Source organism: Papaver somniferum, unplaced genomic scaffold (assembly GCF_003573695.1).
Source record: "Papaver somniferum cultivar HN1 unplaced genomic scaffold, ASM357369v1 unplaced-scaffold_10, whole genome shotgun sequence".
Classification (NCBI taxonomy): Eukaryota; Viridiplantae; Streptophyta; class Magnoliopsida; order Ranunculales; family Papaveraceae; genus Papaver; species Papaver somniferum.
The window spans coordinates 16,493,559-16,517,256 of record NW_020618825.1 but is presented as its reverse complement, the minus strand read 5'-3'; the positions used below and the strand labels follow the sequence as shown (position 1 = coordinate 16,517,256).

The 23,698-nt window shown below is 34.9% G+C and overlaps 1 protein-coding gene and 1 long non-coding RNA gene across 2 annotated transcripts; both read left to right on the top strand.

Annotated features, from left to right (window-relative positions):
• The first annotated feature begins 9,342 nt into the window (after positions 1 to 9,342).
• LOC113326757 lies at positions 9,343 to 10,626 on the top strand. Its single transcript, XR_003348525.1, has 4 exons — positions 9,343 to 9,475; positions 10,034 to 10,169; positions 10,264 to 10,358; positions 10,457 to 10,626. It is a non-coding gene; the product is annotated as an uncharacterized LOC113326757 (long non-coding RNA).
• Positions 10,627 to 21,752: 11,126 nt separating this feature from the next.
• LOC113326985 (salutaridinol 7-O-acetyltransferase-like) lies at positions 21,753 to 23,414 on the top strand. Its single transcript, XM_026574638.1, has one exon. The coding sequence runs from the start codon at positions 21,864 to 21,866 to the stop codon at positions 23,217 to 23,219; it is 1,356 nt and encodes a 451-aa protein (XP_026430423.1). The 5' UTR covers positions 21,753 to 21,863; the 3' UTR covers positions 23,220 to 23,414.
• Positions 23,415 to 23,698: the final 284 nt, after the last annotated feature.

The window sequence follows — 23,698 nt, the reverse complement described above, 5'->3', positions numbered from 1 at the left end:
TGTCTGTTTGCAGCGTAGCCACCTTTTCTTCCATAGTTTGTGGTTCTCCTTCCTTAGGATCATCATCTAACTTTGTCATACTTTATCCCCTTGCTTTCTTAACGTCTTCTAGCTTCTCGAGTACCTCACCAAGCTTTATGTATAGATGTCTAGTGAAAACCATAAACCACAGGGATTTACCCTGAAACTAACCTAGCTCGTGATGCCAACTTGATACATATTAATCTCTGTACCTTGGTAGCTATTACTATAAAGGCGGAATTCAGAATAATAATAGACGAGAAACTTAGAAAACAAAACACAAGTAGTAATTCGAAGAAATATTTTCTAGATTATGAACAAGAAAACAATTACAATTCTCTCTTTGTTACACTCACAATCTCTCTAAACAGTGGATCAACCTTAAACTGCTTGCTAGCTTCACAAGTATTGTTCCAAGCTTCTCCTAGGTTTTTTGTGCCTAGTATATGTGTGTAGTGCGTAAATATCAAGAACACACTAACTAGATGTCTTAGCTATGAGATAAACATCTCTACTAATAGCTTTCGGTTTGGTTTCTCAACCTTCTAGGAACTATTTCCTTTTCTAGGTATATTACCTAAACTAAGAGTATTGCTTAAAATAAAACTATTCCCTAATTAGGAATTTATCCTAAACAAGGAATCCTTCCTAAAATAGGTATCCTCAATTCGTCTAGAGGATCACTAGTTCCCGGGAAAAGGAAGATACACATTTATCATGCGCCCCCCCCCCCCCCCCCCCCCCTCAAGAACTTGAACTCCTGTGAAATTTATATTTGTAGGTTAGGGAACTCGTTAGTTCCTTTCACTCTGCTGAACCATGTCTCCTTGTCGGGAACTTGACCTTACCATCTACTTATGAAAGTCGCATTCTCTATCTGGCGTGTCTTTGTCGCTCTTCACTCCATAATGCAATCTTCGAGTGATTCTTCTCTATCAAACCACAAGTATTCCATATGTGGAAAGATCATCTTGTCATCTCCATCATCATCTAGTAATGGTGGTTCAAACATACTTAACCTTTTTAGGTCTTCTTCTTGTTGTTTGGTAACATATTCCGAACTAACTCTACTCGACTTCTCGTCAAGAGAGCGGATCACAAGGAGAATGAATTTTCTACTAGCATTCCCCAACCGCTTAACCTGAGTGTTTGTAATCAAGCTTGCTCCCTCAAGAGGAGAGTTAATAGCCCAAATCACAAAACTTTCTCCATCTTTGGTAAAGGTGTACTTTTGTTCCCTCCTGTATAGAGTTGCATATATATCCCATAGGTAAGGACTACCTAGTACTACCTGACAGACATCCAAAAGAACTACGTCGCATGTAACTTGGTCAATATATGACTCATATAAAAAAAACTTGAACTTGCACTATTCTGCAACCTGTAGCCTACCTTCCTTTTGAAGCCACCCTAAAGGATAAGGTTTAGGATGTTTGAAAGTATTCAAACCCAAATTTTGTACCAAAACATGTGAAAGTAAATTCTTCTGACTTCCCGGGTCAATAACAACATCTATTAGTGTTTTCTTAGCCTGCATCTTAACCGTGGAGAGTCGTTCCATAGGATCGTCTTTTGTAAGTTCTTCCACGCCTCCTTCCATTAGAGAGAGCTTTTGATTAGGTTCTGTTAGTCCTTGGACTTCTTTTGGAACTTGTGCGACTAGTGTTGCCGTCGTGGCTTCTTTCTTCTGCAAACCTTTTGGTTTTAGATTAGGATACTTCATCAAATACTTTTCAACAACATGCCCTGTTTGTTTTCAACGTGTGCAAATCAAACCTTATTTGTCTTTAGACTTCCTATCCTCTTTGCTCCTTCATCCCCTTTAGCGACGAAACTTCCAGACTTTCCCTTGACGTTTTACTCAACATCAGTTTTCTTAAGCCTGCCTTCAATGGAATTAGCTTTGATACTTGTTTCGGAGATAGTATCTACCGAGAACATCTTAAACTCCTTCTGTATATACTCATGAAACCCGGAAATATATTTCATATAGATAACATAATCTCCCAAGTCTAAATCCAAAATCATAACTTTATTCTGAAATTCCGAAGTATATTCTTGAACGGTTTGGTTGCAAGTCTGCTTCAAGTTGTACCACTTGAACCATCTTTCTCAAGGTAGCCGACCGGATAATACTGTTTCCTTACAACTGCCTTTAGTCTTTTCCACGACAATGCTCCCTTACCTAGGTTTTGTCTTTGATAAGCTTTCCACCAAGTTAGATCATGTTTTTGTAGCTTCAATGCCGCGAAAGGAATCTTTTCCTTTGAACCATATTGAAAGAAAGAAAAATACGTCTCTAGACGTTCAATCCAATCATCCAATTTTTCTACATCGACACTTCCATCATAAAGTGGAATACCAACACGAAAATCAATTTTCAGATTATTACCATGAGGTTTAGTTGAAGTAGGACTTTTACGAAACTCACTTTTCTTTTTTTCGTCATCCTCATATTCTTCCTCTTCTTCTTCTTCTGAATCGTCTTCTTCCGAATTATCTTTTTCCGAAGCTTCAGGTGTAGGTGTAATTTTTTTCTTCGTCTTTGACTTGGGTGTATGAGAACGAATACATTCACTCAGCTCCTGAAGGGTAACTTAAATTGACTTCATGTCTGTTTGCAGCGTAGCCACCTTTTCTTCCATAGTTTGTGGTTATCCTTCCTTAGGATCATCATCTAACTTTGTCATACTTTATCCCCTTGCTTTCTTAACGTCTTCTAGCTTCTCGAGTACCTCACCAAGCTTTATGTATAGAGGTCTAGTGAAAACCATAAACCACAGGGATTTACCCTGAAACTAACCTAGCTCGTGATGCCAACTTGATACATATTAATCTCTGTACCTTGGTAGATATTACTATAAAGGCGGAATTCAGAATAATAATAGACGAGAAACTTAGAAAACAAAACACAAGTAGTAATTCGAAGAAAATATCTTTTCTAGATTATGAACAAGAAAACAATTACAATTCTCTCTTTGTTACACTCACAATCTCTCTAAACAGTGGATCAACCTTAAACTGCTTGCTAGCTTCACAAGTATTGTTCCAAGCTTCTCCTAGGTTTTTTTGTGCCTAGTATATGTGTGTAGTGCGTAAATATCAAGAACACACTAACTAGATGTCTTAGCTATGAGATAAACATCTCTACTAATAGCTTTCGGTTTGGTTTCTCAAACCTTCTAGGAACTATTTCCTTTTCTAGGTATATTACCTAAACTAAGAGTATTGCTTAAAATAAAACTATTCCCTAATTAGGAATTTATCCTAAACAAGGAAATCCTTCCTAAAATAGGTATCCTCAATTCGTCTAGAGGATCACTAGTTCCCGGGAAAAGGAAGATACACATGTATCATGCCCCCCCCCTCCCCCTCAAGAACTTGAACTCCTGTGAAATTTATATTTGTAGGTTAGGGAACTCGTTAGTTCCTTTCACTCTGCTGAACCATGTCTCCTTGTCGGGAACTTGACCTTGCCATCTACTTATGAAAGTCGCATTCTCTATCTGGCGTGTCTTTGTCGCTCTTCACTCCATAATGCAATCTTCGAGTGATTCTTCTCTATCAAACTGCTTGCTAGCTTAAACTGCTTGAGGATCACTAGTTCCCAGGAAAAGGAAGATACACATGTATCATTGAATATCATTTAAACTTTTCTCCCAAGCGCCAAAACAATCAGGATTGTTACCGATTCTCTCCCTGCAGATATCACTTGGAGATGATGGTGCAGTTGAATTATGAGAAGACAACAAAGAACATGATAGAGAATCTGTGTCTTCATTGTCATCTATGGATTAAATTATTAGGGCATAGGAAGATGAAGATCTGGTTGTAGGCATTGTTCTTCAACTAGAACGACACAATACAATTAGGAATCAAATAATCGGAAAAGAAGAGTTCAAATTAGGCAAACTTCCTCAATTGAAAAATTAAAATACCATTCGTTGAAACACTAATTGGAAGGAAAATGTTGTAACTTGACTGGATCTTGAACCCACTGCAATCACTATACAAAAGCAAACCACTTCTTCTTCAACACACGACTTCTGCACTATACCGAGAATAAAAAAAAATCACTACACAAAAGCAAACCCATTACTTCTTTAATACACTGCATTTGTATTACACCACGAATAACAAAAATCAACACACAAAAGCAAAACATAGCTTCTTCAAAGCACCGCTTCTGTACTACACCACGAATAAAAAAGCACTACACAAAGGCAAACCGACTTCTTATGTACTACACCAACAATAACAAAACTCCCCTGCTTCAACATCAAAGCTTACAAGTTTCTAAAGGAAATCTAATTTCCCAAAGAAAAATGCTTGAAACTATGACTTTCACAAAGAAAACCCAATGTAGAGTCTTCAAGAATTATTCAGAGAAACACCTAAAACTTAAAAGGAGAAAAAAATAACACAGAGAACCCTAATCAAACTCTCCAATTCGAAAACCCCCTTACACAAAGCAGTGTGCTTCATACTACTTCACCAAACACTTAATTGGAGAAAAACAATACACATAACCCTAATTAATAAAAATTTCTCAAGGAAGAACCCTAAAAGAAACTGAGACTAAAACCTTAAAATCGGAAGCACAAAACCCTAAATTCGAAACTAAACAACATTTACAAAGATATTGATGTTGATGGTGAACGAGAGAATTGGTTATGTTACTGCAATCAACATAGAGAATTGATGGAGAACGAGAGAAGAAAAACCATAGGAAAAAAAATGAGAGGAAAGAACAAGCTATTATATGGACAACGTTTGACAACAAAAAGATCAAGGGACGGATGTGATCAAGACCAACCACTGAGAAAAGCAGGTGTCAACTTCGAATCTCCTAGTTGAAAACATTTTTAAGTTTAAAAGCAACTAACCGAAGTTATGTGAATAACATTAATTTGTGATGAGGTCACCAACTCGGTTTGAATTTTACGAGTCTTTGGTAGATTAATTTAGTCCTCCGAACTGTATTGACTTCGAAAAGTTTGAGGTGCGTTGAACGAGTTGATTTATGACTCGTACGAGTCTAAAAACTGTAGTCCTCGATATACCTCAAGAATGAGGGATATGTTGTATCCAGGATAAAACTGTCCGAAATATATTGTATAAGCTCAATATAATTTACTCATTCTCGTAATTTAGATGCAAGGATGGAAGGAAATAAACAATAAAATTTCTCGCAACAAAGAGAGAAGAGGTTAAAAGAGCCAAGGGACAGTATCCTGCTATGGGATATTTTGCAAATAAATTTCGTGTTTGCTTTTATATGCAAAAGGAGGAGATAAAGTTAATGCACAATTGTATTTATGTAAATTAGGTGAATGGAGAGAAGTGAGTATCTAGGGTTTCTAAGTGACTTTTGGGAGCACAAACAATCCTTACCTAAACAAAAGAAATGATCATACAATGGCTGCTTCAGTCACAGCAGATAGGATAGGGATAATCTTAGAGAGGGACGCACAGAAGAATGGATAGATCATACAATTCTAGGCTTGTCGAAGAATTTATATGAAAGTTTTGTCTCGCTTGGAGTACGGATGACATATTTCTAATCTCAAGTCGGTAAAAATAAGGATTGCTTGCCATGCAGAATGTTGTTCTCGTATTTCAATGAATAGATAAGGATAAGTTGGGTTGAGCTTATCCTTTGATTTCCTTTTATCGAATATACTCTCTTTCGTAGTGAGAAATGATCCAGGTTTTTCTCGCAAGAGTCATGGACCACCATACCAAAATATTTATTGATATCCCCCCGTTTTTGTGATTGAGTCGGCCTTTGTGATGTTGTGTATACATGATAGGAATATCCTCTATAGCTGATTTTGACTGAGATAATGAAATATTCCCTGATTTGTGAGTTATAATTAGGATGAGTCACGTGAAGTCTTATTTTTGGCCAACGTATCTCATGTGGATGTGCTACGAATTGTGTCCCTATTAAGGGGAATACATGACTCGTGTATCTCGAAAGAATATTTTAGGAGTTTGAGACGAGGCCAAGGGGAAGAATGACCAATACATATCCTCGGGGATTAACTAGGATTCACTTATGAGGCCTAGGTAAGACATTGTTGTGTCCTAGAATAGACCAAAGAACGAGTGTCTCTCGTGAGAGTTGAGTTTGGTAAACTAAAGGCTAAGCTTCGTCTCTTTGGGACTAGGGATGAGCTTCGTCTTTGAGACTCTAGGGATGTAGGCCATGAGATCTTCCTCATGCGTTGAGCTTCGAATTTTTACGACTTTTTCCTTTCCCATGAATCTTGAGGCAAACTTCCAAACGACTGCTGGTAAAATGACTATTATATGTACCACTATACCGGAAGTTATTTTCCTTTGGTTGAAAATTTCAATTTTACCCTTAGTAAGTGAATTTTCCTATAATAACCTTCGCTCCCTTCGCCAATATTTCAGCATTTACAAAAACTAAGTTCGAATTTATTTGGATAAATTTTTGATGTGGGCGTTCTTTGATGGGGGCATGAGGGACAAATCAGGAGTTGACATGTGTTTTTCATATTAATTGATTCAACTAATTTTGCTTCCAAAAATATCAAAGATAAAATATAAGCAATTAAGATAACCAATATTTTCTCAAAAAATAAACTTGTCTTGTTTTTTTGGAAACAAAATTTGTTGGAATCAATTAATATGAAAAACACATGTCAACTCCTGATTTGTCCCCCATGCCCCCCCCCCCATCAAAGAACGCCCACATCAAAAATTTATCCAATTTATGTTGCATAATTGTCTTCATAAAAGAGTAAGAAATCACAGGGAGCCTCTATTGTTATTTTATTTTTTCTTATTAATTTAATTTGTGTTTGCCAAATCATTTCAAAATTGGTGAGAAATCTATCTACATATCAGGGACGGACCTAAGATCCTATCTTGGGTAGGGCTATTTTGTACATTTGAGATTTGGCGGCCACAGGCCACCGAAAATTTTAGATATGTAAAAAGTGATATCAAGATGTTCATGGTTTCGTAGGCTCATTATCTAATTTATAATCGTGTTGCTTGAAGTTTTTTTCTTTAAATCTTTTTCCCTTCAAAATGATCAGAGGTGCAACTTATTAGATCTTGGAATTACATTCAAAACGCTCAACGTATCAGTGAAATTAAATTTACAATGAATAGCAGTATAGCACTTGGTAATGGTTACGGACTTCGTTAAGATTAGAGATAATAATTCTATAAAATTAAATGGGCTGCTAAACTTGTTAGGTGGGCTAACAAAAGAATTCAGTTAAATATGAATGATTTTTTGGGACCATGGTTTTTTTGGGGACCACGGTTCTATTTTTAGTAAGACATTTAGAAGTAAATCTAAGTCACCCCTTATCTAGATATTTATATTAATACCTAAACTACCTTCATGATTAATGTTGGGTAATGATTAGTGAAATGATTAAGCTAAAGAAGTAGAATTATTGAGAGAGTAAAATTAGAGAAGATGAAGAAGAAAAACATGGAAAATAAAAAAAATTTCCAATTCACTAAGCTTGAGTATTCAAATGATGATAGCTTATCTGATTCTTCATCTCATCCTCTCCTTGAGTATTTGTTAATCTTCACAATGATCTAGATATGAGTTATTTCTTAGATGGTGAATGTATTCTTCCACAAACTCAATCTCAAGATGAAAATGATGAATTTTACCAACCACAACCGGAGGAAGAGTATTTGGGTACCCAAATATGCTTCAAAATTAGATAATGGTGGTTGAATTGGTCCAAATATTCATAAAACTGTAAATTTTTCTAAAAAAATCCTGCTAGGTTCAGGTAGTTCGGTTACCAAGTGTGAAGAACAGGTAACCGAACACGAAGTTCAGTTAATAAATGTCAAGAACATATAACCGAACACAGAGTTCGGTTTCTTTCTTCAAACACGCAGGTAGCCGAACTTTAGTAATAAGATTTACAGAGCTATGTTCGGTTAGTTCGCAAACTTCAACGCAACCAAGTTTCCAACCGAACTGCAGGTTAAAAGTAACCTAGTATTAGAAGTTCGGTTGGTTCGCAAACTTCAACATATTTTGCGAATCAACCGAACTGGGCTTATATATGCAATTAGGCAAACGTTCGGTTACTATGAAATTTATTTCTTGGCGAATTAGGTAGAGTTCGGCTATGAAGTTTCAAAGGTACAGTTCGGTTACAAAGAAAACTTAACATTTTTGTGAACGAACCGAACTTTTGGATTTCTCATTATTTTCATAAACTAAATTTCGGTGATATCCTTATTTTGAGAAGGAACCGAACTTATGGACTTGTTTTGTTCTAATACAAGGAGTTCGGTAAAAAGTATTTTTTTGCGAATCAACCGAATTCTGAGTTCGGTTAAGAAAAAATAATTCGTGATAACCGAACTTTTTGCGACGTAACTGAACTTTTCTCTGAAAAAAACTCCATTAAACCTCTCTGCAACATCCATTTTCAACTCATTTTGATGATTACTTCTCATTTATTCAACCAAAAACGAATGACAAGTAATGGGTTTGTGAGAATATCTTTGTTAATGTTTTAAATTAAGCTATATATATATAGGTGGTGGTGGTGGTAGGTGGTGGTGGTAATCGGAGGTGGTGGTGGTAATCGGTGGTTGGTGGTGGTAGTGGTAATCGGCGGTGGTGGGCGGTGGTGGTGGGAGGAGGTGGTGATTATATATAAATAGGTGGTTATTAGGTTGGTTTTAAATTAAATTAGATTATGGATAGGTTAGTCATTTCAACGCTTTAGAACACCCCTTATAACTATAGGGAAGGTGGCCTAATAAAATCATGGTCTCCTCAAAAAAACCATGGTCCCCTTCATAGGCCCGTCCTGCTGCACATCGAAGAGAAAACTCCTTTCCTTAGTTGGGATGAAATTTTAGCATATCCAACACACAAGGATGCAATATAGGGCCATCAAATTCCATGGGAGTTAGCATCAAATAATTATGATGGTGAAGATGCGTTGTTTTGTTTTACATACGTTTGATATCTATCTTACAAAAACAAATGTGTTTTTCAAAATCTGACGGTTCTGTATGAATCTTTTATAACGATCGACGGTTTATATTCTTCTTAGGGTGCCTTAAAAATATAAAACATAAATCTTGGATGAAAATGCACCACCGTTTTAAGCTCTCATCCAACGATCCTACCCGTTCAATCGTATTTATATCACCGTTTATGTCCCATAATGTGCGCTAACCCCATACTCTCCCTAACCTCTTGCTATTTCCGTTACTCATAGTCTCATCCCATTAATTTTCATATTAATTTTAATTTTCCTTCCCATCAATAGAGAGGCGTTATGGATGATCAATTTTACAACAGAGAGGCGTTATGGATGATCAATTTTAATATTTAAGCCATCTATGAATCGAAACAGAGAATGTATTTTTCGATCCGTTTTTGGTTGATTCATGTAGAAGGTGCAGAAACTTTGAGTTTGTAAGTGATTATCCTTTTTAATTTGTTTTTTTTGGTTAATCATAGGGTTTCGATTTTTAATCATCTTTGTGTTAAATTTTTAGTTTATCATAGTTTTTTATATTTATTCTTCTGAATGATCTATCCATTGCGGCAAGATTCAAATTTTTGGACACTTTCGCGTTGGATTATGGATGCTTGATTGATCCTCTGTGAATCAATTTTCCATTTTCTTTATATCATTGCTTTGGAATTTTGTTTTTCATAATGAAAAAAATATTTAGAGAAAATCAGAATTTCTGTTTGTACTGTTGTTGCTGTCAATCCATTTCATTGTAAAAGTGAAATGTTAAATGAGGGTCACCACTATTTAAATACTGAATCCATTTATACATCTTATACTGCAAGCGTCGATACAAGCATCATGTCCAATACTTACGGATATTTTAATGTGTATGCTTGCACATAATTATGTCAGAACTCTAAACATATAGATATTTATGGGTGAATTTCGACATCAGTACATCAGTCCTATATATACCCTTGATTTTAACACACTGATCTTTATAATGTTTGCAGGTACCATAATGCAAGACCACCTCTACATATTACTGTACCTATTAAGAAAGCCAAAACGCCTATATAGATTTTGGATACGGATAATCTAAAAACTATCTTCCAACTTCTCTCCACCACATGGGATCCAGCAGACTAGGTTAGTTTTACAACATTTTTCATTTTGAATACTCATTTTTTTCACTGGAAAACATTTTCTTTTCCGGATATCCTTTTGAACCCCGTAAATGCAGGCACATAATGTGATCATATAACATGAAATTTTTTGGTGACGATGGTGACCTTTGGTGGGGTAAATGCGAAACCAAAGTTGATATTCCATCGGGAGGTAAACGCCCTGCAGTATATTTTTGATTTTAGAGTTTTTAGAAAGCCTTCCATCAATTTTTTTAATTGACCGGCCATACGATCCTTTTTGGACTGCAGATTCCTGCTCTGCTTTGAAGTCGAATAGAACCCTGCTCTACTAGCACCAATTGAATCCCTGGATACCGAGGTCCAGAAATTGGCATGGCACACCTCAAATGAGTTCATAAAAGGAAAGAGGTAAGCTAGGTTTTTGGATATTCTTCAGTTATGCTTGAACATTAGGTTCCTTTTCAACCAGTTTATAGTAAAAAAACAAAATTTTGCACACTCCAGCCTTTCTAAGGATACTGCAAAAAAATCCTACTGTCTGGATAATCTCATATGTTGCATCACCATCTTGCTTTGGATTTTCAAAATTACTGTCAATTTATTCCAGATGAAACAGAAAGTTTCAACCAGCTATGATGCCACTCAAGTTTAATGATTATATTCTTCATGTACCTCCAGTTTTGAACCAAGGTCTTTTTAGCCATGTAAAAGTTGAAGGAAGCTCGGACACTGATGAACATCATCATGTGACTAAGAAGCCTTACCATGATGAAATATGCCAACTGGATGAGAGTCCAGTCAAACATGAGCACTGGCATACCACCTTATAATTAGAATGAATAAGACATTCTGAGCATTTACTTATGACAGTTACTTCTGTTTTATGTTTACTTCTTCTTTTTTTCATGTTTACCTCCCTATTTTTATTTTTATTTTTTGGTTTGAATGTTGGTTACAAACCCCTCTTTATAGTGCTTAACTTGGTTGTTTCAGATGCACATCACTTTACATTACATATTGATTTTCCAGCCTTCATGGCCCCAGGTGACGAACTCTTGGGAACTTTACTTAGTGGGAGATTTGACATGATACGAACGTTTGCATATTGATTCGTCAATTTTCAAAATTATTGTTAATGTCATGCGATATGAGAAAAGAAAAGTTCAAAATTATCTGAATTTATGGTAGTTCCATAGTGCGAGTCACTGTGTTAGTTGGCGCCATGCCCGGCAGGCAGTGACAGAACAATTTTTAAGGTAAACTAATAAGAATGGGAGTGGTAAAGATTGGTAAGTAGTAGTATAAATTTGGGATGAACCAATATTGTTAGTTCCCTTACCGGCATTGGTAACCGAACATTTTTGAATAATCATTTTAAACTCTAGAGAGCGTGATATATGTAATTCCTTTATCTGGAAGGAGATAGAAGCCTCAATCATTCCTACGCAATTCTGCTTTGGTAACTCTGCTGAAAATTGGTGAGCAATTAAACTAATGCACATCTTGAACGACATTTGGCGATAACTGCAGTAGAGATGTTTTCTTTTTTGTTTTGACATGGCAGTAGAGATGTTGATATTTGGATAATCATGTTTTATGGGTGGAATCTATATAACATACTCATCTTTCTATGAAAGCATACTAATACGTACTACTATGAATCTATGATCATATCCAGAATTTGGTTCAATGTTATAAAGTTGGTTTTATTGCAATCACACTCAATATACAAAAGAAACTGCAGAAAACCTTAATTGTTAAGCTGCGTATTTTTACATGGGATTGTTTGCTGTGCTAAACGTTAGACCGTTGTTAAAATTTTATTGGACCCATGGATACTAACTTACGTTATTGGCAGGAAAGCAAGAATGAGCTATCTATAACGTAAGCTGAGAAGAGTAATGGTTTCTATTAATTTTCTAAGCTTATATTCACTATTTTTTGCTAAATTATGTTCTAAGTTGATGGAGGGATATCAACCTTCATTATTGTTTGGGATACCGTTGGCACTTCTATTTTTTAGATCTCACAGACAGTGGTGTACCAACGTTGTAACACGATTCATCATCGTTATAGTTTTTAGAAAGTAATGGACGTCCAATAGTATAATGCAAGGATCTGGATACCATCATTTTGAGAAGAAAGTCATCTACTCTGGCTTGGCTTCACAAACTTAGTAACTTACAGTTTTAGTCCATCTTTTTTAATTTTTGCTTCAGATAAATTCTTGAATTTTTGAAACTCTAAATATACTCAACGTTTGGTAAAGCCTTTGTATTTGAACTGATTAAAATTTACATCTCTCGAATTAATTTAATGGCAAATAGCACGAGAATATACAATTCAAACGACGAAGCTTCTTTCTGCACTTTTGGAAGCCACTGATACTGCCTTAGAATAGAGTAGAGATGAATAATGTACAAGAAATGACATCCTAATGTAACATTATTATTAGCTAATATTTAGCTAATGTGCACTGATACCGCATTTAATTAATATTAAAATCTACAAGAAATGTATTTAAACCAACATAGGGTGTGAAAATATTTAGAACCGGTCACCAGAAACAATATCAATTTTTTTTTTAAAAAAGTCAAAAATAATTGTAGGAAAAAGTCGCTAGAAGAATACAAGATCACTCACGCATTCCGAGGGGCTAACTAGGATACAGACGGATTGGCGAACTTTGCGGTAGACAAACAATTACAAGATGAAGAATCAGGTAGTGCATATATCTGGGATTATTTTTGCCTACCATTCGCAAATGTAATTGTACAAAACGATTCCATGGGGCGTCTTTACCCCATACCCAGAAAAGTTCCTTTTTAATAATAACTGAAAGTTTTCTTTTAAAAATAAAATAATATAAATCAATTCGAACCCTCGGCCGTTACGGCACGGGTCATATGCTAGTGTCCCTACAAAATCCGATGACCTCTTGTAGTATCCATGTCAACTAAAACCATCACAAATCAGTGTGTAATCCACACTTCATACCATATTGAAATTGCCGATAATAGGTGAATTGTTAGATGACTCAACATTCAGTTTCCAGTGAAATATTTTTAACTAAAATGAACATGATCAGATATTTCAAAAAAAAATGGTGCATAAGTTTCAATTAAAACATATTTAGAAACAATGGCGGCTAAGTTTTTACCCAACTATTCTAATATAGTGAAGAAAATGGAAAATTGAATAAAAGAGTAAAAGTCACCGGAAGTGACAAATACAAAACAATCCAAGGAGAGATAATTATTAACAATCACCAATCACCGTCTCCCGATTACAACTAAGAGTGCTTAAAGCGTAACCATCAGACAATTTAGTAGACAAAGCCCAGTCAACAAGGGTACACTTTATAGCAATAATAAGCTGATTAAAATTTCTTCTTCTCCCGCCATATATTCTATTTTAATATAGTTCAATTTAGTTCAGAGGCGGACGTGTCTAACATTTTATAAAAAAACATTTTTTCCATACAGGTTTTAGATTTGGAGGTGACAAAAAGGTTAATACAAATTTAGATTTGGTTATTTTTTATGTCGGGGAAAACTCTTGTTCAATTACTTATTTATCAGGTTCAGACAAATTGGTTGTAAAGAAAATCAACAATTTTCAAGGGAAAAAATGCACTGAAGTAAAATTCTTTGAAGAACTTATTGGGTCTATTGAAGAGATAGACGATATGTTGATGGAGTCAATTACAAGACACTTGAGCAGATTTGAGAAGGTGACAACTGCTCCACTTTAAGGTATTAAATCTGCTGGGGTTCTGTATTGGTGTTTATTTATGTTTTTATGGATTACAACATCGTTAGATGGAATGTTAGAGGTATTAACAACATTAATAGAAAATATGTCATTAACAAGAAAGTGAGACATTGAAAATCAACAATTCTAGTTCTTCAAGGAATAAAAATTCAAAAATATACTTCCTAGGTACCTATTGTATAGGCCGAAGTTTCATTTTTCCCTGTACCAATATATAGGCGGAGTCCAATTTCCTAGATTAATATTTTCAGACATACCGTTATTTATGGTACATAGATAATAGTGTTATGAATAGGACAAAGGGTAAAACATGAAAAAACATAAAAATTTATAAGTTCAAAGCACTTTTATTAATCAACTATAATTAACCCTCTCCGCCTATATATGCGGTACGGAGGAAGTAATAAATTCCTAGCTAAAATAATTTGGGGGAAGAGAAGTCCCAAATGGGTTGATGCCCCTTCAGAAGGGAGATGAGGGGGTATTTATCCTTTCAGGATGCGGATAAATTAGTTGTGGAGGAGGTGGTAATTGGTATTCATTCGATTAGATTGAGATGAAAATTCATTGACTCTAATTTAAATTGGATGTTCACAGGGGTTTATGGTCCTACAAACCCAATAGATAAAAAAGCTTTGTGAAGAGGTTAGAAGAGATCATGGGTTTGTGGTAATTGCCATGGGTTTTTGGAGGGGATTTTAATTAATTAGGTTATGTATGAGAGAACTTCAGAAACTGATATTTCGGCTGGCATGAGACGCTTCAATCGATTCATTTTCAATTGTGATTTGGTGTATATACCTTTTAATGGGGCTACTTTTACCTGGAACAATAACAATCAGATGAATAATATAGAAAACAGAATCGACAGGATCGTTATTTCTAGTTACTGGGAAGAGAAATTTTTAGTGGTAATTCAAATTTCTCTTCCAAGACCTTCCTCTAACTGATGCCAACCGTCCTCACTTTGTGAAGGTATCAAATGAAAACTATGTCATTTCCTATATGATATTTATTGTCTTAACCACCCTAATTTCTTTAATTTGTTACAGGTTCAGTATGTTTTATTTTTCTAAGAAGATTCAAATATTAAAGTTTAAACTCACGACTTGGAGCAAGATAGAGTTTGGGGATGTAGACAGAAAAGTAGAAGATTTGGAAGAGAAATTTATATGCATTTGGACATGGAAGGGGAAGTTGACGGTGGTTTGAGTGATGAACAATGGAACAAGAGAGTTCTGGCTCAGCAAAATTATCGTTGTATTAATTGTTTGGTATCAAAGATAGATGTAGAGTGGATTTTATTCAAAATAATGATATGAGCATTAAGTTGTCCCACAAGATTACCTCCATGGAAGAAAAAAAAAGAAGAATCTACATATATAAAATCAAAGTAGATGGTAGAATGACTCAAGAGGACAAGGAAATCAAAGAAGAAATTGCCAATCACGTTAAGAAAATATTTCAAGATAAACCTATTGACAAAATCGTTACGGTGATTTGCAATTTAAAAGATCGATGAAGATATGAAGAAATTCTTAAAGCAATCAATTTCCAAGACCCAATTTTTGTAATGATATTAAATCCCTAGGGAAAACTAAAATTCTCAGGGCCAGATATTTTTCGAGTTCTATTCTTTCTAAAGGCTTGGGAAATTATTAAATTTGATTCTATGAAATTTTTATTCAGGAGTTGCAAGAGTCAGGGTTTTTGGATTGGAGATTCAAGAATATGTTTTTAGCTTTGATACCTAAAGGAAATATAGTGGAAGAAATTTATTATTTGAGATCTATAAATTTGGTTAATGGGGCTTGCAAGATTAGAGATAGTATTTGGAAGATCGTTTAAAACAAGCTCTGCCTAAGGTCATATCTCAACAACAATCAGTATTTCTCAATCAGACATAAATTCTGGATGGGGTTTTGATCCCAGCGAACTAATCAATTCAAGAATAAAATATGGTACAACTTAGACGATTTCGGAAAAACGTTCGATAATGTTAGCTAGAGTTTTTGAGAGAAGCTATGGTGCAGATGGGATTCAGTCAAAAGTGAATAAAGTGGATTATGATTTATGTATAGAAAGTTCATTTCTTGGATCTTATCAACAGAAGTGTGGAGGGATAATTCATTAGTAAAAAATTAATTCGTCAAGGTGATCTTCTCTCTTGTTTTTTTATTTCCTATTGTCGCTGAAATTTGTTCTCAATGATGTTAATTAAAAGCTAAAGAGGAAGGTCGTAATGGTTTCAATGTTCACAAACGATTATTTATTTACGGATGCAAATGATGATTACTTTAAACACTTGAGAATGATTTTAATAGATTTTGAGTTGTTTTCTAGTCTTGAAATCAACTTTGAAAAAACCAAGTTGTATGGTGTGGATTTGAATGATGATATGAGTCAGTTTGCTTCTTTTTTGGGTTGTTTTACCGCTTTTCTTCCTACTTCTTATTTCGGATTACCCTCTGGTGATAAATATAAAGGTACAATGGAAATGGAGTCTAGCCAAAGATAAATGCACTGAACGATTATATATCGTATTGGAATAAATCTAATCTTTATAGGGACGGTATCATTACTTTAATAAAAAGTGTGTTAGCTAGTTTACGTATATACTTCATGTCATTATTTGAGATTCTTTTTTATGTGGATAATAAGATTGGAATAATAATGAGATATTTTCAATGGGATGGGAAACATAGTAAGAAGAATATCCATTTACGGAAGTGGTTTCATTTGACTCAGAAAAAAAGCAATAAGGGTCTTGGGATTAATATTTTAAGACATATGAATGATGCTCCATTAGTGAAATGTTTACGAAGATTTGTGTTACAGGATGTCCTGCTTTGGAAAAAGATTATAAATGAGAATGATGACATTAATCAACAACCTTTTATTTCTAATCATCCTAAAGGTTCCTATATAATGGGACTCACTATGGAAGGGAATTATGGATAGAAATTCAATTTTCAAAGAAAATATTATTTTTAGATTTAAGTCTTAAATTAGATTTTTGGAATATTGTTGGCTGTTTGATATAGATATGAAGACTTAATCCCATAATCTCTAGAGAACGTTCTAAAGGTAGGTTTATTGATGCGGTTAGTAATGGGTCTGATGTGTTGGCTAGTAGGAATCTCGAAATCCTAAACAGACTTGATATTGTTTTGAGATCTAACTGGAGACTATGAAAGCCAAGCTGTGGTGGATTTTATTTGGTCTGATGGGATGAAGTCAGTTGGAAACTCAACAAGGACAATAATTTTTATTTGATGAAGTCTAGTTATGAACATATTCATCATCGCGTCTTGATAGTCTGATCTTCAAGCATATTTGGTGGCAGATATATCCTTCTATTTTATTTTATTTTCATTTAGTGCATTCTTGAATATAAAATTCAAACTAAGGATTTTCTTAGGCGCATAAGTATGCAGATTGGATGAGGCTGTATGTTTTGTGGTGATATCGAAATTATGAATCATTTATTTATTCACTGTGTTTTTTCTGAAGTCTTGTGTAACCATCTTAGGAGCGAGTTTCAGTTTTCTTTTGTCCTCCTTTCCTCGATGAAGACTTTGTTGTCTACATGGCATGCTAAGGATTTGACGAAGTTGCAGGAGAAGTTGTGGGATATGATACCTGCTATGATAGTTTGTCCATTTGGTTAGAAAAAACCACCAGAGTATTCTCGAAGAATAAAATTCAGCTTTAAAGGGTTTTTTCTAAAGAAAAATACTTGTTTTTTTCATGGGCATTATGTTTTATTGAGTTTCAGCAAGTATCTTATGAAATTGAGGTTGACAATTGGAAAATGATTTACTTTCAACCTCTTCAGATGTAACTGTTTTGGTTTGCTCTCTCTGTTTTTTCGTGTCTTTCTTGGATCGCTTCCCCTCTCATGTATTGTTATTTTTCTTTCTATTCTTCTTTATACTCTCTTTCAGTTGTACAATTCTTCTGTACCTTTTTTTTTATCAATGGAAACTTTTACTTTGTTGATTCGTAAAAAAACAATGTGCCTCAATACAATGAACAATGAAAGCACCATAAAAAGGGCGCCCATCTAATTCAAATCATTCACCTTAAAACTTATTTGAAAACATCTGAATTCAAACACCATAAAACATTGTTCCCTTAATATAGTGAATTATTTATTGTTTTGATTCGACCAAGGATCCTCACTTAAAATTCAGGATTCTATCCTCCAAGGGTTACTTCGGAGAACAATGATTTGAATTATATGGGCCAAATTCAACAAATTGACCTTTAAAACAGTGTTCTCCGAAGAAAACCCCTGAAGGTTTGAATTTCGAATTTTAAGTAAATATCTTTGGTCGTAAAGTATGACTAAAAATACAATGAATTTAGTATTTTACTCTACTGCAAGTTCATCATATTTTTGTGATAGCTTAACACGTTAATTATACGATGTGATACGAAAGGAAATTAACATATAAAAAGAACCTCAGCGGCGAGAACTAATATTGAACAATATTTATATTATTATTTTTGAAGTAATATGTATAATCTTTTTGTCATTAAGTTGTTAGAATATCAATCGAAGCATATACAAATCCAACATATTAAATTCCCTCGAGACAATGGAGTAAACTAAATCGGAGGTTTACTTCACCACCACGATGATACATCATACAAGTCATGAAGTTCAGGATCACTTGCCACGGGAAACATTTTGGAACATATATATAGTGGATTTTGAAATTGCTTCACCTGGAATATTCAGTACCAGTTCATTCATGGTTACCAGTATTAATTTGACATATGAGCAGTTTATGCAGCGTGTTCAAATTTGTGGCACCACAAAAGAGATTTTGATCCCAAAATTTCGCCACCTTTTCCGATGTGTCCAGCATAATATAATTACTTTTGGAAACCCTTTAATTAGAATCGAACTTGGAGAAGATTTTGAAGTTAATTTTTAATATACTAGCTTTTTTTCTCAAAAATATAGTTTCCCCTAACTTCAGTATTGATGCGGAGAATATTTTATTTTTCAGTTCATCACAAATAAACATCACATATAAAAAGAATCTTGAGTTGAAAGAAAAGTATTTCTAACCGGTATCCTTTAATTAGTAAAATGGTAAAGTAGCTTGTTGATACTAACAACTTGACATGAGTTACTAAAGTGGTAAAGTTGTTGGATGATACTTACGGAGGCACGCGAGACTATTATATTATCGAGTATTATATTAGAAAAGTTTTACTATACAATTATTAGTTCTGGTATGGACCATTGGACCTAGCCAGAATCTTGAACCGTTTTTTTGCGGACCATGATTCTTTTTGGGGACCATGGTTTTATTTTGGATAAGACATTAGAAGTAAATCTAGGTCACCCTTTATCTAGATATTTATATTATTACCTAAATTACCCTCTTGATTAATTTTGGGTAATGATTAATTAGTGTTAATAATAGTTAGTGTAATGATTAGTGAGATGATTAAGTTAAAGATAATTAGTGAGATTAAAAACTCAGATGAGTTTTTTTCTTTAAAAGAAGTAGAATTATTGAGAGAGTAAAGTTAGAGAAGATGAAGAAGGAAAACATGAAAACGATGGATTTTACCAACCACAACCGGAGGAAGGGTATTTGGGTACCCAGGTATGCTTCAAACTGAGATAATGTTGGTTGAATTGCTCCAAATTTTCAAAAAAAGATTTAGAGTAGATTTGGGCTTGTTCGGTTACCTTATGTGAAGAACAGGTTACCGAACTCATCTGAAAGTGTAGTTCGGTTACTTTTTCCAAACACGCAGGTTACCGAACTCGCTCTTTAATGGAGGTTTTTAGTCGTTCGGTAAGAAGACGTATTACCGAACTTTGTTTATAGGATTTACAGAGTAATGTTCGGTTGGTTCGCAAACTTTAACCCAATGGCATATCTAACCGAACTCCACATGTATGCAATTAGTGAAGAGTTCGGTTTGTCAAGATTTTTTGCGAACAAACCGAACATAGTGGGACAAGTTCGGTTAAATTGAAACTCAATATAGTACGCAAAATAGCACAGTTCAGTTACATTGGATTTTTTTTTTTTGTAATATGGGTAGAGTTCGGTTACTAGATAGTTTTAGAAATTTTTGCGAACCAACCGAACAGAGTAGGCAAAGTTCGGTTAAATCATAACTCAACATAGTGGGAAAAATAACACAGTTCGGTTTTTTTTTTATATATATTATGGGTAGAGTTCCGTTACTAACTAGTTTTAGAATTTTTTGGGGACCAACCGAACACAATATACTGGTTTTCAATGAGGAGTTCGGTTAAAACTATTTTTGCGATAACCGAAGTGTTCTTCGTGTTCTTGGTTTCATAATGTTTTGATGATTTCTACTCAATTTTCCCAATCAAAAAACGAATTAAAAAGTTTGATGGGGTTTTCAATCGAACGAGGAACGTCAAGGAAAGAGAGAAGAAGAAGAGAATAATTATTTTTTTTCAAAACTAAAAATTTTTGATTCCCCTCCTGTTTTTGTTTTTGATTTTGATTTTGGTTAATAAATTCATCTAGATTAGATGTATATGATTAGATTTATATAGTTATTAAGTTAGTTTTAATTTAAATTAAAGTAAAGGATAAATGTGTATTTACATAACTTTAAGACGCTCCTTATAAGTATAGGGAGGTTGTTCTAATAAGATCATGGTCCCAAAAAAATATTGGTCCCTAAAAAATGGTTCAAAATCTTAGATGGGGGTGAAAAATCAGTTATGGACCTTCTGGTATAGACCTAGCTAAAATCTTAGAAGGGGTGAAAAATTATATATAAGGTAACAGGCCACATTATTTGTATATTCCTCCAAAATCAACACACAATCTCCACTGTTGCTTCAGCGGTTGACAATAAAATGCCTCCTCATCAGCCGATAAGGTACATCCAACTGAATATATCAATCTATGTCTTTAATGACCTCTCAGATTTTATAATTAATTTAAGTATTAGCAGTTAACAAATTTCGTCTTTCCTTATTAAAATTTCAAGTTATGTCTCCAAATTCCAGATTGGAGGAACAATCTGGAGGAAATTTCCATGCATATTTCATAACATGTCATAATTCTTGACGTGTTTCCGTATAAATACAACGTTAGCTCATCAGAGTTTACACTGACATACACGGTTTTTAATTTTATAACAACAACTAATACAAAAATCCATGTTCTGCACTAGGTTGGCTTATTCTCGTCAAATCCTTGTCATTTATGGTATAATATAAGAATCAATTTCGACGTCTCGTCGATCGTCTAATGCATTTGGCTGTTATTAGGCCAGATTTTACTGTGATGTCATCTATTTTGATTAAATATTTTGCAGCATCCACGAACTGTTCACATGGATGCCGCTGCACATGTTACGCGATAATTTAATTTATCGCAACCCTAACATAGCTCTACGCACGGATGAACCGTCGGACAGCAGCGGCCAGGGGTGGTCGAAAATTCATTATTTTCGCGTAGACGTGTATATACATGCATTTATACTCAACGTGAACCATAATTGTTTCATGGCTATGTCTATGAGCCGGCCTAGAGTAGCCTACCAAAAAAATTGTTTAGACTTGTGAATTATCACTTTCGCATTTAATACTGAAAACCTGTTGGATTAATTTATTTATGTGACACCATGAATATATTCGTAAATCGTAATCAATCCCAAAGAATTAAAACAAAAGGCAGGCAGGAGCCATGCTATGTTTTGCAGACAGCGGGAGCCATGGTGATGCCACCAAGTTTTTTAATACAAAAATAATATTAAGTCAACTATAAATTAGCTGGGAATTAATATGACAACTATAATCACCTAATAATTCAGTTAAAATATTATCATTACATAACTATGGATCGGTGAACGATTGCTGTATCGAATTCATCGGAATTTTCATTCTGAGACGACGATGAACAAAGTAGAATTGTTATCAAAGGAGATCATCAAACCGTCTTCTCCGACACCTCAACACCTCAAAACCTATAACCTTTCACTTCTTGATCAGCTTACTCCTCCTGTTTATGTTCAGGGCATTGTTTTCTATCCATCCGGTAGCATTGAGAAAATTAATGGGGGTGAAACAGAAATCTTCAAGCTACTCAAGAAATCGTTATCGGAGACACTAACGCTTTATTATCCGTTTGCTGGTCGAATCAAAGATAACATCATAGTTGATTGTAACGATGAGGGAATCGAGTACTATGAGGCGAAAGTCAATGGCGAAATCTCCGAATATATGAGTTCAGATGTCTTGTATCAATTGTTTCCATCTGATATTGTTACTGATAATATTGTCCAGGATACTCCGCTAGTCGTCCAAGTAAACATGTTTGATTGCGGCGGGATAGCCATCACCGGGTGCGTGTCACACAAGCTAGCCGACGGGCTGAGCGTCGCAGCGTTGGTCAACGCTTGGGCAGCCAGCGCTCTCGGTGGGGGTGGGGGTGGTGGTGTTGTGGAAAGTCTGCACCCGACATTCGAGTCTGCTTCTCATTTCCCTCCTCAACAGAACATACCAAATTCCATTATACCTGCAGATTTACTACAGAGCATTGGGCAAGGATCAAAGATTGTTTCCAAGAGATTTGTAATAGATGGTTCCAAATTATCCACCTTAAGGTCAACGATCATGGACATGTCTTCTGATACAACAAACAGCGATCACCACCTGACAGCAGTCGAGGCCGTTACGGCTCTGTTATGGAAATCAGTGATGGAGGTGAGTAAATCGAGATCAGCTACACTAGAAAAACCCACGCCAATTTCAGTAGTAAACCTTGGCGTAAACTTGAGAAAAAGAATGGAACCACCATTGCCAAGTGCATCGTTCGGGAATATCGTAACGGTCGCCACTGCAACATCGATGAACAATAGCGAAAATGAATTAGATGGATTGGTGGGTCAAGTTAGAGAAAGTATAAGTAAGATCAACAATGAGTATATACAGTATATGGGAAGTGGTGGATTTCTGAAATCCATATTAGCGTTTGCAAATTTTAATGAGAATGGGAATCCTATGGATCAAAATGTTGAGGTTTATTGGATCTCTAGTATATGTAAAGTTCCGCTGTATGAGATTGATTTTGGATGGGGGAAACCAGAGTTGGTGAGTTCTGGTGCAAGTCAACCATATCAGAATGTATTTCTATTGATGGATACAAAATGTGGTAATGGGGTTGAAGTGCAAGTAAATATGACAGAGGAAGATATGGCTTTGTTTGAGACAAATCAAGGGCTTCTTGAATTTGCCACCGTTACCAACTAGATATCGGAATTTGTACATGGCTTTATAATTCTTTTTTTTTTTTTGCCCCTTTCTTTTTTGGTGTGTGTGTTTGTTTTTGTATAGGGTTGTGCTTGTGCCCAAATATTTGCCAATGTTGGGCTTTGTTATCTTGTTAAGTTTTCATGTAAGTAATCATCACTTGGGTTTGAATAAAATGTTTATAGATTGATTACATATGCATGCTAATTATTTCCAATTTGTTGGTTCATTCGAAACATATTATCTTTTACAAGCCATTACTTCCATTATAACAACATGAAATCCTATTGAATTACATTATTCTCAATCCATTTTACTCAACAAAACAAAAAAAATTGTTCTTCAATTAAAATGTTTTGAAAGTGCATTTCTTTTTCTAAGTGGCTAGATGTGAGCTCATTTAACCTTAGAAGCATCTTAAGTGGCTATCATACCCGTAACCAATCTCTCTGTATGCTCCGATTGCCATTTGAGAATGT

Bases quoted from the DNA above. Each gene is read 5' to 3' on its own strand.
- LOC113326985 (XM_026574638.1), top strand. From the start codon at position 21,864: ATGAACAAAGTAGAATTGTTATCAAAGGAGATCATCAAACCGTCTTCT.